The following is a 15,641-nucleotide window of genomic DNA, read 5'->3' as shown; positions in this document are numbered from 1 at the left end:
ACAGAAACTCCACAGGACATACCCATATGTTGAACCGCCAGGCGAGACAGCGCACAGAGAGCGCCAAGGGTTTACTAGTGTAGCTACTAAAGCCCCGACCCCAACCCTCTAAACCCTAAACCCTAAACCCTAAACCCTAAACCCTAAATCCTAAACACTAAACCTTAATTCCCCTTTTTTGTCACCAGCTACATAAGCCTAATACAATTATTTCCTCTTCTACAAACCCTACTCCGCTGCAGCAGCTCAGGCTCGCCGTTATTCTTTATTTTGTTTGCTGCTGGTGCTGCTGCGTGTACACCGGTATTTTTCTTCGTTCCAAGTGGCTGTCCTTAGACTCTTTACTCTAACCTCCAAACCCTCAAACCATAGATCCTAAACCCTAAACCCTAAACCCCACGCATCGCCTCCCACACCCCTGGATGTGCCGCCAAATCACCACGAAGACCCTAAACCCTAAACCCTAATCACCGGGGGTACAGACGCACCTGACGGTGTTGCTCTCTGGCTTTGCCATTGGGCATGCAGGGTGGGTGAAGGGCCTGAAACATAGGACCTAGAGTTTACGACTGGGGCCTGAAATTAGGGTTTAGGGATTAGGGTTTAGGGTTTAGGGATGCAGGTGCATCCGCTGCCCCTTGGTCGTAGGGCGCAGCTACTTAAGCCGCGATCCCTCTGGCAAAGGCCCGACCTGCTGCCGCTAGCTGCTGCTGTTGTGCTGCTAGTCCTCGCTGTTAAGGAGCATGAGGAGCTACACCAGGCTGCAGCAGCAGCAGCAGCAACCGCTGCAGCAGCTGCTGCTGCTGTAGGCCAGGGTGCTGCAGCAAATATAGCTGCAGCAGCAGGAGAGGGAGTTTTGCCTGGGGAGGTGCCTGCTTTTGCTTCAGAAGACCCTGCTATCACTGCTGCAGCAGGTGCTGCTGCGGCTGCTGCGGATGCATTGCCAGCAGCAGACGCAGCACCTGCTGCAGCAGAAGGCGACGAGGAAGAGGCGCTGCCGTGGCTGCTGCAGACGCGGAGCTCCGTTTTGCTGCTGCTTCTGCTGCTACTGTGGGGCGGTCTGGTGCTTGCGAGCTGCTGGGTGCTGCGGCTACAGCGATGGAAGAACTACCGTGTGTGCGGCCCTGCAGCAGCAGCAGCTGCTGCAGCAGGTGGAGCAGCAGCAGCAGCAGCAGCAACACACGTGTTTGTTTATGCTGGGGCTGACGACAAGGAGGATTACCTGGTGCCCATCGAGCTGCTGCAGCGCGGATCAGCAGCAGCTATTGCTACAGTAGCACCAGCATCAAGACGTCCTCAACACTCCCACCGCGCCCAACAGCAGCAGCAGCAACAGCAGCAGCAGCAGCAGTTTGAATTGCTGATAACGCTCAGGGGGCAGCGGTACTTGTACGATTTAGAGAGAAGGGACTTCTTCCCCGTTGTGCCGCCGCAGCATCTGCCGCTACGCTCCTATTTAGGGTGGACGGGGCTTATAGAAGGCTTGCCTTCAGCAGCAGCACCAGCACCAGCAGCAGCACCAGCAGCAGCAGGAGGGATGGATAAGTTCGTGTGCGATGCACAGCTGCGGTTCGGCCCCAACTGCTGCGAAGTCCCGGTGCCGCCATTTGCTGTGCTGCTGCAGCAGCAGCTGGTGTCTCCTTTCTTTTGCTTCCAGGCTGCATGCGTCTGCTTGTGGCTGCTTGATGGATACTGGGGCTTTCCTCTAACTACGCTGTTCCTCTTAACCCTTGTCGAGGCACAGGTCTGCTGCTGCTGCTGCTGTTTGTTCTGCTGCTGCTGATGCTGCTGCTGTTTGTTTTGCTGCTGCAGCCGCCTTCATTTTACTATGCTCGCTTTTGCTGCTGCTACTGCTGCTGCTGCTGCTGCTGTTCGCATGTTGTGGGCCTGCATGCGGTGCTGCTGGTGCTGCAGACAGCATTCAAACACCGGAGGGAGTTGCTGCGAGTGCGGCAGATGCAGCCGGTCCCCCCTCGGGTGTATGTACACCGCAAACAAAGCAGCAGAAGCGGCAGCGGCAGCACGTGCTCGTGGCGGCTCGTGAATGCAGCAGAGCTGCTTCCTGGAGACGTCTTCTGCTGGGATCTTGAGCACAAACGGAGCAGCAGCAGCACCACCAGCAGCAGCAGCAGCAACAGCAACTGCACCAGCAGCAGCACCAGCAGCAGCAGCACCAGCAGCAGCAGCAACAGCAACAGCAGCGCACCTCTCCTAGCCCCAGTCGATGGGTTGCTGCTGCAGGGCACTGCGGTGATTGACGAGTCCTTACTAACAGGTGCAAACCCTTTAACCCCTAAACCCTAAACCCTGGCTGTCGCGCTGCATTCCAAAGCCCTGCTCTTGCGTGCTGCAGCAGCTTGTCGCCGTTTGCACTCATCTGCTGCTGCTGCTGTTTCTGCTGCTGCTGTTGCTGCTGCTGCTGCTGCAGGAGAAGCCATACCGCAGGCGAAGGCGGCGCTGTCACTGACGGCTGCAGAGACGGGGGCTCTGGAGGAGCGCCTCGACTGGCAGGGTCAGCATAAGCAATTTTCCTTCTGTGCAGGTGGGGGGAAACCCTAAACCCTAAACCCTAAACCCTTGAACGCAGCCTGAGTCACTGCTACGGGGTCTTGCCCTCTGTGGCGGTGTCTGTCTGTGAATGTTGCTGCTGCTGCTGGCTGGCTAGGAGTAGCCGCAGCTAGCTGTCTGTTTCGGTGTAGCGCAGCTAGCTGCAGCTAGCTATTGCCTCGAGGAGCATTTTTCTGCGTCCAGTGACAGCGAGTTGTAGCTAGCTGTGGCCAGCTGTAGCTAGCTATATCTAGCTGTAGCTAGCTATATCTAGCTGTAGCTAGCTGCAGTGGGTTCATGTGCATGCAGGGACCTCGCTGCTGGCAGCAGAAAATGAAGGGGCCGTAGGCCTCGGCTGCTGCAGACTGCCGAACGCCGCACCCGTTGCACTTGCAGTGCGCACAGGCTTCGCCACCACGGAGGTAGGGTTTAGGGTTTAGGGTTTAGGGTTTAGGGCTTGGGGCGTACGGCTGTTTGAAACGTATGGCGTAGGGAATAGAGGTTAGGCCATGGAGAGTTGGCTTTGGGATTTTGAATTTAGGGTTTAGGGTTTAGGGTTTAGGGTTTAGGGTGGTGCGTGTTGTTGGCTGGGCGCGTTGACGGCACATTTGCGTAGATAACCTGCATGCTGCTGCTGCTGTTTGCATTGTTGCTGCTTATGTTGCTGATGCTGCTGCGGTTGCTGCTGCTGGTGCTGCAGGGTCAGTTGCTGCGCACTTTGATTGAGACAACGAAGGCGCCGCATGCAACAAGCAGGGAGGGTTGGCTGTTTCTGTTTGTGCTGCTGCTGCTGGCCTTGTGCTGCTGCTGCTTCGTAACGTGTACATCTCCTGTGTCTCCTTTCTCTTACTACTACAACCAGCTGCCGCCGCTGCTGCAGTTCCTGCAGCCATCTGCGGAGCAGCTGCAGCAGGAGCTGGAGCAGCTGCAGCAGCAGCAGCACCGCCGCAAGCCTTCTACCTGGCGGCTGCTGCTCTCACTCTCTCACATCATTACTTCCGTTGTACCCCCTGAGTTCCCGATGCTGCTGTCTCTCACCCTTACTGTCGGCGTTCTTCATCTTGCAAAGGCAGGCGTCTGCTGTACAGACACACTCAAGTATGCCGCTGCTGCTGCTGCCTCTCGTGCTGCTTTTGCTGCTGGTGGTCCTACTGCTGCTGGCTTCTTGTTGGGTGATCGGCACTTGCTTTGTTCTTGCCGCTGCCTCTCTTGCTTGTGCTGCTGCTGCTGCTGCTGCTGCTGACGGTGGCTTGGGTTTCTGGCGGTGGGGTTTGCTGCTGTACGTTTCTGCTGCTATAGCGACTGCACTGGCTCAGGAAGGTCCGGCTGGTGCTGTTATTTGTTCTGTTGTTGCTGCTGCTGCTGCTGCCGCTTGTTTTGCTGCTGCTGCTGCTGCAGACTTGCTGCGGCAGGAGGAGTGCGTGTTATTGCCTTTGACAAGACCGGGACCCTCACGTACCACAAGTACAACCTACTGGGTGTCTTTGGCGTTGGCAGCAAACCTCAGGACCTTGACAAGCATCAGCAGCAGCAGCAGCAGCAGGAACAGCAGCAGCAGCAGCGACAGCAGCAGCAACAGCAGCAGCAGCGGCGGCAGCAGCAGCGGCGGCAGCAACAGCAACAGCACACCCAGAACCACCTGCCAAGCACGGATTTAAGCTCTAGACCATCTCTGCTGCAGCAACAGGTATGCTCCACCTGTTGCAGCAGCAGCGAGCAGCGGCTACGAGCAGTAGCAGCAGCACCACCACCACCAGCTGCTGTGGCTGTTGCCGCGCTTTATTCTTTAGGCTTTAAAGGCTGGGTTTGGCACTTTGGGGTCCAAAGTTTAGGGTTTAGGGTTTAGGGTTTAGGGTTTAGAGTTTAGTTCGCCTTTCTTGAGTCCTGCCGTCTTTAGTCTAGCGGCGAATAGATCCATGCTGTGGTTTTCTGCTGCATTTGTGCTGCTGTTTCCCGTTGCTGCTGCTTTTGCTGCTGCTGCTGCTGCAGGAGTTGCCTCTGATGACAGCTTTAGCTGTTGGTTCGTGCCACTGTCTGCGGCCCGACAGCAACGGAGTACCCGTTGGAGATCCTCTCGAGTTGGAGGCCTTTAAAAGCTTCGGCTGGAAGCTGCCTTCTCAGCGATCTGCGATGCTGCGAAGTCCGTGCTGCTGCCGCTGCTGCTGCTGCTGCTGCTGGGGCAATGTCCCAGCTGCTGCTGTTCACGCTGCAGTCGTTGGGGACGGGCGCTGCAGTTAGCGCTGCTGCTGCTGGTGTAAGCACCTCCTGTAATATCTTCATCAGTCTAGTGTATGTGGATCTCGCTGCTTTTGCTGCTGCTGCTGCTGCTTGTGCTGCTGCTGCTGCAGGTGAGCGGGGAGACGCGGTTGCGCATCTGTCTCTGCTGCTTTGTTTCCCCTTCACCTCAAATCTGCAGCGTACAACTTCTGTGGCAGAGTTCACCGTAGCAACGGATGTGTGGCGCGGGCCCCACAACCAGCAGCAGCAGCAGCAGGGAGAGCAGCAGCAGGAGGAGCAGCAGGAGCTGCGTCAGCTGCTGCAGCGGAAGCAAAAAGGCTTCATCGTTGCTGTTAAAGGCGCCCCAGAGCGCATAAAACAATTCCTTGCGAATGTCCCACCCTCTTACGATTCAATGGCAGATGAACTCACAGGCAGAGTGCGTCGTGCTGCTGCTGCTGCTGCTGCTGCTGCTGCTGCTGCTGTTGGGTAGGAGACTGGCTTCTGCGGCTTCGTGCTGGCTACCGTGCGGCTGTGAGCTTAGCCTTTGGGGATGTGTATGCGCACGTCTATTACAGCTGTTTGGTGCAGCTGCTGTTGCGTGTGCTGCTGCTGTTGCTGCTGCTGCTGCAGGGGTTGCGGGTGCTGGCTGTAGCTGCGCGCCTGTGCACAACGAACCCTCAGTCTTCTCCGCGGGAGGCGCTGGAGAGGGATTTGCTGTTCTGTGGGTTTTTGTCTTTTGCTGCTGCAATCAAGCCGGGGGTGCAGCAGCAGGTGCAGCTGCTGCGCAGCAGCGGCAACCAAGTTGTTATGCTAACAGGAGACCATGCACTCACTGCTGCTGCTGTTGCTGCTGATGTCGGGATCATACACCACCCCAGCACCTGCGGCGTCCCGAGCTGCTGCGGCAGCAGCAGCACCACCAGCAACGAAGACACCAACGAAAGCAAAAACAGCAGCAGCAGCGACGGAACAGCAAAACTGCTGCCGCTCTTCCTCAGTCTCGCAGAGAATGCGGAGACGACTGAAAATGCGGCCGCCAGTTCGCAGCCACAGCAACCTCGAGCCCGTCGTACAGCAGCAGCAGCAGCAAAAGCAGCAGCGGACAGCAGCAGCAGCAGCAGCAGCAGCCGCAGCGTATCTAAATGCAGCGTAGAGGAGATGCTGGAATGGGTGTCTGCTGACCGCAGCGTGAGGCTGCCTTTTGCTGCTGCACTGAGGCCCCATGCTTCCACTACGTATGCATTCTGTGTGTGCGGGACGGTGCTGCAGTACCTGCAGCAGCAGAAGCACCTGCAGCAGCAGAAGCGACAGCAGCAGCAGCTGGAGCAGCAGAAGCAGCGACAGCAGGAAGGCAATAGGGACGAGCGTGCATGGAGGGAAGAAGAACTGGCACTGCAGCAGCAGCAGCAGCAGGAAGAGGAGGAGCAAGAGCAGGAGGAGCAGCAGGTGCTGCTGCGGCAGCTCGTCCGTTACGTGCGTGTCTTCGCTCGTCTATCTCCCAGAGAGAAGCAGCAAGTAGTTAATGCATTTGCTGCTGAGGGGTTCCCTGTCTTGATGTGCGGCGACGGTGCAAATGATATTGGGGCTTTAAAAGCTGCTGCTGTTGGGGTGTCTGTCCTGTCCAGCTCGCCTTGTGCTGCTGTTGCTGCTGCTGCTGCGCGATCCGGCGCAGCTGGCAGCGCCGGAGGTTTGCAGTCACGGCAGCAGCAGCTGCAGCAGCAGCACCAGGAGCAGCAGATGCAGGAGCTGCAGGATGTGCAGCAGCAGCAGGTGCAGCAATTGCAGCAGCAGCAGATGCACCAGATGCAGCTTCTGCAGCAGCAGCAGCTGCAGCTATTGGACGATCCGCGGACTCACATGCTTAACACACAGCAGCAGCTGCTGCTGCACCAGCAGATTCATGCAAGGCTTCATGCTAAGATTAACCAGCAGCACGACGCTCTGGATGAGCAGCACGCGCAGCATTACGAGCAGCAGCTGCAGCAGCAGCTGCAGCTGCAGCGGCAGCAGTTTGTTGAACGAGCTCTAGATGGATTAGCAGGAGACAGCACCTTAGTGCCTCTAGGTTCTGCTTCTGTAGCAGCAGCATTTACCTGTCGTGAGAGCGGCATTAGCGTTGTCTCTCGGGTTATTCTTCAGGGCCGCTGCTGCTTGTCTGCTTTGCTGCTGCTGCACCGCCTCATAGCTCTCAATTGCAGTGTATCTGCATTTTCGCTTTCTGTCTTGTCTACCGATGGCGTTCGCTTCAGCGACCTCCAGGCAGCCTTGGAGAGCGCCCTGTCTACAGCACTTACCCTTTGCCTCAACTCCTCAGCTGTCGAGCACCAGCAGCAGCAACAGCAGCAACAGCAGCAGCAGCAGCAGCAGCCGCAGCAGCAGGATCAGTATATGGGTGATAGACCCCCGCCAACTTCTGTCTTCTCCTTCTGGGGCATCGTCTCCCTTGTTGCTCAGGCGGCTGTACACGTCTGGTGTTTAGCAAGGACTTGGGTTTTAGCTCGCGCCATTCGTGACAGCAGCAGCAGCAGCAGCAGCAGCGGGAAGGGGGAGATGTACATGTACGATTCTGAAGAGCCTTTTCAACCGGATGCAGTTAACACCGCTACTTTTTATTTGCTGCTAACAATGCATATATCTACTTTTATTGCAAACTATGAGGGGGCCCCTTGGGCCCCTCCGCTGCTGCAGAACAAAAACCTAAAGAAGATGCTTCTCGGCAGCTCCTTGCTGCTGCTGCTGCTGCTGCTGCAGTTAGCACCCTTCCTCAATCAAACCCTTGAACTCGTCCTCTTCACGGACACCAGCTTCCTGCTGCAGCTCTATCTCCTCATTGCAGCAGATCTTGTGGCGCCGTGGCTCTTTGCTACTGCATGCAAGAAGGCAGCAGCGTTTAGACAAGGGCCCCTCAAGCCCCTTTCCCTTCAGCAGCAGCAACAGCAGCAGCTGCAGCAGCAGCGGCAGCGGCGGCACTAGTACCCGCATCAGCTGCTGCTGCTGCAGTAGCATTATCTCCTGCTGCTGCAGCAACAACGTTTTCTTGTTGGCCATTTGGCCTGTAGACCTTTTCTTATTTGACAGTACCCGACAGCTTCCGTGTCTCGCTGGCTAGCTGGCTAGCTAGCTAGCTAGCGAGTTGTGTGTGACTGCTAGCTATCTATCTGCTTATGATTACCTAGCTATCTCGTTAGCTGCGTGCCTAGCTAGCTGGCTAGCTAGCTAGCTGTGTGTGGCTACCTAGCTAACTAATTGGACCCGCTAGCTAGCTAGCTAGCCAATGAGGGAGGTGCCAGTTAGCTGTTAGCCGCAGATACCGTTTCCTAAAAACAGCCAACGGAGGACCGCCCCACAGCAGCAGCATCTGCTGCTGCTGCACGCTGCGAGCAACGCTGCTGCTGCAGCACGCGGGCGTGTATACCTGGTGTCACAGCATCAACAGCAGCAGCTGCTGCTGCTGCTCAATCAGCACAGCGTAGTGCACGTGTGTGTCGCAGCGGCAGCTGCTGCTGTGCTGCTGCCACTGCAGCTGCAGCAGCAGAAGCAGCTGCTGCTGCTGCTAAGGTGTATCAGCGGCAATGCCAAGGGACTGGGCTGCAAACATATCGTAGAAAGAACAGAGCTCTTGCAGCTTCCGCGTCTCTTCTCGGATTGCTGCATGTAGCTGCTGCAGCTGCAGCGCGACTTGCTGCAGCCCGCTCCTCTCCTCTACTCTTGCTGCTGCTGTGGAAGCAGCAGCTGCTGCTGCTGCTGGAGGTGGAGACGGAGGTCCAGAGCTCTCTGCTGCTGCCGCTCCTGCTGCTGCTTCTGCTGCTGGGGAATTCGGGATGCTCGACCCCACAGACACCACCGAGACGGTGGCAGCACTGCTGTTGCGCCGCTGCTGCTGCTGCATGTCTTGCAGCAGGAAGAGGTCTTTTATTTCTGCTAGCGACACAACGCGAGGGGCAGCAGCAGGGGCCGCTGCTGCTGCTGCTGTTGCTGCAGGCTGCTCTGTTGCTGCAACTTCGGTGCGCACACTTTGTGCCTCCTCAGGTAAATTCGTTGCACATGTGCTGTTCTCGGGTGCTGCTGCTGCTACTGATGCTGCTCCTGCTGCTGCTGCTGCTGCTGCTGACGCTGCTGCTGCTCCTGCTGGCTTCAGACCTAGCAGAAGCAGCAGGTTGCTGCGTCCCCCTGCGAGTTGCTGCAGCTGCTGCAGTGCATCAGCTGCAGGCCCTTCCTTACAGGTGGTGAGCAGCAAATCTGTGGGTTTGTGCTGCTGCTTGCTGCTGCTATCTGCATCTGCTGCAGCAGCTCGCTGCACCTGCTGCAGCAAATGGGGCGCGACATTCCAAAATGCCTGGAGCTCTTCTGCTGCCGCATCGTGCAGCACAGCAACAGCAGCGCAGAGGAGACGCAGCTGCTGCTCATTGAGGTGCAGCAGCTGCTGCTCTTGCTGCTGCTCCAGCTGCTGCTGTTGCTGCTGTTGCTGCTGTTGCTGCTGCGGGCCACTTGGATCGTCGGAGGCACTAGAAGCCTCTGGCAGGTCTGAAGCACTTCCTTCTGCTGCTTTTCCTGCTGCTCCTTCTTCTGTCTCTGGAGCAGCGCCTGCTGCTGCTGTTGCTGCTGCTGGGTCTGGTGGGAAGTGCACGCATATATCAGGGCCCTCTAGGCTAAGAAAGGGGACGGCCACCGCAGGGGCATGCGGTGGCTGCTGCTGCTGCTGCTGCTGCTGCTGCTGCTCTGCCTCTCCTGGTATGTGATTGTTGCTGCTGCTGTCTGCTGCTGGACGCGAAGACAGCGCAGCAAGTTGCTGCAGGGCGTCGTACAGCTCCTGCGGCAGCATTTCTGCTGCAAGCGTTGCTGCTGTTGCTGCCATATGCTGCAGCCCTGCTCGGCACATTTCCGCGTTGCTGCTGCTGCAGCCATTGCTGCTGCTGCTGCTGCTGCTGTTGCTGCAGAGGTCGTCGGCTGCGCCGAGAATGCCGTTGTAGAGAGTAGTAATGAGATCTACAGCGAAGTCTGGTGGTGCTCCACCTTTTGCTGCTGCTGCTGCTACGCTGGCCTCTTCACGAGGTGCAGTAGCAGCTGCTGCTGCTGTTCCTGCGGTGTCGGCTGTCGCTGCTGCTGCTACTGCGGCCCCGCCGCCAGAAGGGTCTTGCCCCCGTTGAGAGTAGCTCATGTTGAAAGACAAGCAGCAAATGGTGCAGCAGCAGCAGCAGCAGCGCAGCAGGCAGCAGCGTACATCCGCTGTAGGAATCTACCGCAGCAGCAGGGTTTTGCTGCAGCAGCTCGTGTGTCTGCTGCTGCGGTTGCTGCCGCTTAGGCCGCTCGCCTCAAGGCCGCATGCATGCAGAAGGATAATAAATTTAATATATTTAATACAAATGTCTTCTTCAATCAGACGACAAACAGCAGCAGCAGCAGCAGCTGCTGCTGCTGCTGCTGCCACGGGGCTGCCTCAAGAGGGGTGGCGGAGGTGGTGATCGTGGTGCTGGCTGCTGCTGCTGCAGCTGGTGCTGCTGCTGCAGGAGCAGCAGCACCGAAATCTGAGTTTTAAGCATGCCGAGTTGTTCGCGCTCAACCGTGGAGACCGGCACTGTAGCTGCAGCAACAGCAGCACAAACCGCAGCAACTGCTGCAGCAGCTGCAGCCAATTTGCTGTGCCCGTTGTTTAACGCCCACTGCAAGGGACTGCTGCAGTGAAGGCATCCATAACAACTTCACCTGCTGCGCTTGCTGCTGCTGTTGTGCCTGCTGCCTTCTGCCGGGCCAGCAGCAGCAGCAGTAGTAGCAGCGGAAGCGCCGCAGGCGGCAGCTGCTGCTACATGCTGCTGCAGCAGATGGAGGCCTTAGCTGGGCCTCCAGGTCCTGCAGCGCGAGCAGCAGCAGCAGCAACAGCTGCGGACAGAGTGTACACTGCACAGCAGCAGCAGCAAACACTCAGTCCCCAGCTGCAGCCGACTTGGTTGGGCGAGCTGCAGCAACAGAAGCAGCAACAGCAGCAGCAGAAACAGCAACAGCAGCAGCAGCACTTAACATTCTCTCCAAAGCCTGCTGTGCAGTGGCATCGGAGCAGCAGCACTGAACAAAACTACCACCAGCAGCTGCTGCAGCGGCAGCAGCAGCAGCTGCTACAGCAGCACCACCAACAGCAGCAGCAGCAGCTGCAGCAGCAGCAGCGTAGTCAGCCGCAGCAGCGCCAGAATATCCACGAAGAAGTAGAGCGCCTGCGGCAACAGCTGGCGCAGCAGCAGCTTCAGCTACAGCAACAGGACCTCCCCCTGCAGCAGCAGCAGCCCGCTGCTGCTCACGACCTTCAGCAGCAGGAGCAACAGCAGCAGCAGGAACGGCTGCAGCCGCACCAGATACAATTGTCTGCTGCACCCGTACCTGCTTGCTACAGAGGAGCCGCTCTCCTGTCTGCTGGCAGCCGCAGCTCTGCAGCAGCAGCAGCAGCAACCGCAGCAGCAGGCTGCAGCTGCGGCGGTGTCCCGGCATACCCTTGCACAGATCCCTCATGGCACCTTCAGCACCACGCTGAGACGCACCCTGCTGCTGCTGCTGCAGCAGACGCAGTAGCAGCAGCAGCAGCAGCAGGAGACCCAGCAGCAGCAGCACGAGGGTGGCTAGGCGGCAGCCCGCAGCACATAAGCAGCAGCTGCTGCTGCAGCAGCGAGGAGCTGCGGGACTTGGGGCCCTGCGGCGTGGACGGGTGCTGGTGTTCTGCTGCTGCTGCTGCTGCTGCTGCTGCTGCGCCAGGCACGGTGTGTATGTTCAGCTCCCGTTTAAAGGTTCGTATTGCAACGCAGGAGGACTGCAGCAACAGCAGCAGCAGCAGCAACAACATTGGATATGCTAGAAGCCTGTGCTTCAGGCTGTACAAAGATAACGAGGTACTGCCGCTGCTGCTGCTGCCGCTGTTGCCGTTGCTGCAGTTGCTAATGCAGCTGCTGCTGGTGCGGTCGTTGCTCTCGCTGCTGCTTCTGCCGTCTCGTTGAATGCAGCAGCAAACGCTTCGTGCTAACTGCTGCTCCTTCTGCTGCTGCTGCTGCAGGGGCTGCGCGTGGAGTTGAGCGACCCGGAGTGCCCGCCGTTCTTGTTTAGCTGCAGCATCTCCAGCAGCAGTTTTGCTGCTCTGCAGCAGCAGCAGCAGCTGCGTGTAGACTTTAAGGCCTTCGGATTCAGGGCAAGCCAGAGCCAAACCCTAAACCCTCATAAACCCCAAACCCTCATAAACCCTAACCCTCATTAACCCTAAACCCTTAGCCCTGTTTCTCATACGGAACCTCCGTAAACCCTAGTCCTGCCTCCAAACCCTAAACCCTCGTGCTGCAGGTGGTGAGCAGCATCTTCTCTTTGGGATGCGCTTTTTAGGGTTTAGGGTTTAGGGTTTGGGGTGCTGCCCGGCCTTGCAGGTTGTTGATCTTGTGAAGGAATGCATCGCTGACGCCGCTGCAGAGCCGATGCAGCAACGGTAAGCTGGGTTGCTGCTGCTGCTGCTGCAGTTGGTGCTGCTGCTGCATTTGGTGCTGCTGCTGCATTTGGTGCTGCCGCTGCACCTGTTGTTACTGCTGCTCTGGCTGCAGTTCGTGCACCTTGCCGCTGCTGCTGCTGCTGCTGCTGCTGCAGGCTTGTTGCAGTGTTGGTTCTGTCTCCAGAGGCTGCTGCTGCGCAGGCTGCTGCTGCTGCTGCTGCGGGTTTGTCTGGAGCCTCCACTGTTGCTGCTGCTGCAGCAACGGCTCTGTCTTCTGAGGAGACGCCTGCAGCAGCTGCAGCAGCGAGGCGCGCGGTGGCAGCAGCAACAGCAGCAGCAGCAACTGCAGCAACAGCCAAAGGGCCTCCTGCTGCAGCTGTGCTGCGTCTCATAGAGACAAATGCATTTAGAGAGTTAATTCATCTCTACTTCGACTTGAAAGCAGGGACAGCTGCTGAGGTGTACAGGCACCTCACATCTCACCTCCAGTACTTCCAGGTAAACAGCTGGCTGCTCCTCTACCGTTGCTGCTGCAGCTGTTGCTGCTGTTGTGGCTGCTGTAGCTGCGGCTGCTGCGGTGTATGCAGCTGCTGCTGCTTCTATGGGTTTGCTGCTGCTGCTGCAGCGTCACTGCGCGACGTTTCGGGGTGCTGCAGCGGACCTCCAACGAGAAAACCGCCAGCTGCTGCTGCTGCTGCAGCAGCAGCAACAGCAGACGTAAGCAGCTGCAGTTCCTCACTCCCAGTCAGTGCAGCAATCTCCAGCAGCAGCAGCAGCAGCAGCAAATGCAGAAGCTGCTGCTGCTGCAGCACCAAATCGTTCGTCTATCGGGTGTTGCTGTGACTTCAGAGAGGCGTCCCTGGTGCAGCTCGCGCAGCAGCAGCAGCAGCAACAGGAGGAAGCAGCTGCTGCTGCAGAGGAGCAGCAGCGGCAACTGTTGCTGCACCACCAGCAGCAACAGCAGCAACAGCAACAGCAGCACGAGGAGCAGTGTCACCATCTCACGCAGCGGCTGCAGAGCGCAGAGCAACGAGTGCTGCAGGTGCGTTGTTGCTGCTGCTGTTGTTGCTGCTGCTGTTGATGCTGCTGCTGCTGTTGCGAAGCCTTTGGGTTGCTGCTGGAGTTGCTGTGCCGTTTGCTGCAGCTGGAGGCCACTGCTGCGGAGCAGCAGCAGCAGCTGCAGGTGGTGGAGCAACAGTTGGGTGAGGCGCGTGCTGCTGCTGCTGCTGCTGCAGCAACTGAAAAGGCAGCGCAGCAAGCAGCAAGGCAGGCGCAGCAGCAGCAGCAGCTGCAGATGGAAGAGCTGCAGCGTCTGCAGCAGCAGAACAGCAGATTGCAGGAGCAGGTGGAGGAGGCGACTGCAGCAGCACAGCGTGCGGAGCAGCAGCAGCAGGAGCGCAGCAGCCAGCAGCAGCAGCAGCAGCAGGAGCTGCAGCAACTCAAAGCAGAGCATGCGGCTCGTGCTGCTGAAGTCGATCATCTCCTAAGGGAATTAGAGCGCGTAGGGTTGCGAGTTTGCTGCTGTCTTCTTTATTACATTTGTTTGTCTCTTTATTTCATTTGTTTGTGTCTTATCCTCCTCCCTCTGTGCGAGCAGCAGCAACAGCTGCTGCTGCAGCAGCAGAAGCAGCAACAGTAGCAGCAACGTGTTTGTTGTGGTTTAGGGGAATGAAGTCGTCGCCAAGCTGCAGCAGTCGATGCGCAGCAGCAAAGCGAAGGCCAAGCAGAGCGCTGCAGAGGCTGCAGCAGCAACGGCGGTGAGTTGCTGCTGTTGCTGCTGCTGCTTTAGTTGCTGATGCTGGTGGTATTACTGCTGCGGCGACTGCTGCTACTGCCGAGTCTGCTTCTGCTGCTCGATTGCTGCTGCAGGCTATGCAAGAAGCACAGGCGAAGCTTAAGGAGCTGGAAGACGCGCAGCAGCAGAGGGAGCAGCAGCAGCAAAAGCTGCAGCAGCAGCAACAGCAACAACAGCAGCAGCAGCAAATGCTGCATGCAGAATGTCAAAGCCTCGCATCCCAAGTCCAGAGGCTTCAGGCGGAATTAGAGGCATCGAAAGAAAGTGAGCTCTCCTGTTGCTGCTGTTGCTGCTGCTGCCCTTGCTGCTCTGGCTGCTGCTGCTGGATCTGCTGCCCCTCAATTCCGGCAACTACTGTTTCTGCTGCGGCTGCTGCTGCAGTGAACGCGCGCCTCAACAAGGAGCTGACGTCGCGCCAGCTGCAGCTGTACCTTGATCGCTACTCCGTGCCGCAGCAGCAGCAGCAGCAACAGCAGCAGCAGCAGGACAAGCACTCAGCAACAGAGACAGCCTCTGCTGCCTTCGCTACCGCCTCACCTAGCATGCCTCCCTCTCCTCGTCAGCAGCAGGCGCAACCCTCAGTGCAGCAGCAGCTTCTGATGCGGCAGCAGCAGCTTGCAGCAGCAGCAACAGCAATGCCAGCAGCAGCAGCAGCAGAGTCAACCGCGAAGCTGCTCGCTGCGCTACGGCCAATGCCCGCACCGTCTCGCCGCACGTAATAGCAGCAGCAGCAGCTGCTGCTGCTGCTGCAGCCTCTTTAAGATGCAGCAGTTGCTACAGCTGCTGCTGCTGCAGCCTCTGCAGGAGCAGTTGGTGCTGCTGCAGCTTCTCCTGCTGCTGCACCTTCCGCAGCTGTTGCTGCAGGAGCTTCTGCGGCTGCAGCTTCCGCAGCTGTCGCTGCAGCTGCCGTTGCTGATGCAGCTGTTTCTGCTGCAGCTGCTGTTGCTGCTGCAGCTGTAACAGCTGGAGCAGTTGCTGCTGTTTTTTTCCCAGACCGTACATTTAAAGGGGTGGCATTTCGTTGCTGCAGCAGCCGCTGCTGTTGTTGCTGCTGCTACTGCAAATCCTCTACGGTGCAGCGCAGCAACAGCAGCCAGAGGAAGCAGCATAGTTCTAAGAGCGGCCTCCAAAGGCACCAGCAACTGCAGCAGATCAGCTGCTGCAGCTGCTGCTCCTTCTGTTGCTGCTACTGCTGCTGCTCGCTAGCTACATCTAGACGTGTGACGACAGCAGCTGCTGCTGATGCTACTGCAGCTGCTGCTGCTGCTGCTTTTGCTGCACCAATTTGCTGCTGCTAATGGTCAGCCTATCGCGTGTCGTTGTACCCCTAAACTGCCCTGGCAGTAGCAGCACCGCCTGCTGCTGCTGCTGCTGCTATTGTTGCTGTAGGAGGGGAGGTGAAGCATAATATTTACACATTTTTACGTTTCGTAGGAAAAATGTCCTTCGGATAGCTGCAACTGCAGCAGCAGCAGTTGCTGCATCTGTTGCCGCTGCAGCTGTTGCTGCCGCATCTGTTGCTGCTGCAGCTGTTGCTGCCGCAACTGTTGCTGCTGCAGCTGTTGCTGCCGCAACTGTTGCTGCCGCAACTGTTGCTGCTGCAGCTGTTGCTGCTGCAGCTGTTGC

The 15,641-nt window shown here is 58.0% G+C and overlaps 3 protein-coding genes across 3 annotated transcripts; 2 read left to right on the top strand and 1 right to left on the bottom strand.

Annotated features, from left to right (window-relative positions):
- Positions 1 to 522: 522 nt before the first annotated feature.
- On the top strand, positions 523 to 7,740 carry EAH_00000740 (cation-transporting ATPase, putative; the record flags this gene model as incomplete). The annotated part of the gene is made up of 10 exons (XM_013396718.1): positions 523 to 529; positions 615 to 1,744; positions 1,957 to 2,275; positions 2,429 to 2,512; positions 2,857 to 2,969; positions 3,410 to 3,645; positions 3,946 to 4,234; positions 4,537 to 4,687; positions 4,896 to 5,203; positions 5,398 to 7,740. The coding sequence occupies 10 exons, from the start codon at positions 523 to 525 to the stop codon at positions 7,738 to 7,740; spliced, it is 4,980 nt and encodes a 1,659-aa protein (XP_013252172.1).
- Positions 7,741 to 8,320: 580 nt separating this feature from the next.
- EAH_00000730 (hypothetical protein, conserved) lies at positions 8,321 to 9,925 on the bottom strand (the record flags this gene model as incomplete). Its single annotated transcript, XM_013396717.1, has 1 exon — positions 8,321 to 9,925. One exon carries the CDS (start codon positions 9,923 to 9,925, stop codon positions 8,321 to 8,323), a length of 1,605 nt encoding a protein of 534 aa, XP_013252171.1.
- Positions 9,926 to 10,586: 661 nt separating this feature from the next.
- Positions 10,587 to 14,734, top strand: EAH_00000720 (hypothetical protein, conserved; the record flags this gene model as incomplete). The annotated part of the gene is made up of 8 exons (XM_013396716.1): positions 10,587 to 11,639; positions 12,162 to 12,220; positions 12,376 to 12,718; positions 12,846 to 12,937; positions 13,070 to 13,262; positions 13,365 to 13,721; positions 14,090 to 14,279; positions 14,397 to 14,734. 8 exons carry the CDS (start codon positions 10,587 to 10,589, stop codon positions 14,732 to 14,734), a joined length of 2,625 nt encoding a protein of 874 aa, XP_013252170.1.
- Between the last annotated feature and the right edge of the window lie 907 nt (positions 14,735 to 15,641).

Source organism: Eimeria acervulina, genomic scaffold (assembly GCF_000499425.1).
Source record: "Eimeria acervulina Houghton genomic scaffold, Eah_scaff2, whole genome shotgun sequence".
In the NCBI taxonomy this organism is placed as follows: domain Eukaryota; phylum Apicomplexa; class Conoidasida; order Eucoccidiorida; family Eimeriidae; genus Eimeria; species Eimeria acervulina.
Note: the sequence above shows the minus strand (reverse complement) of the source record. Positions and strands in the feature narration are given on the sequence as shown.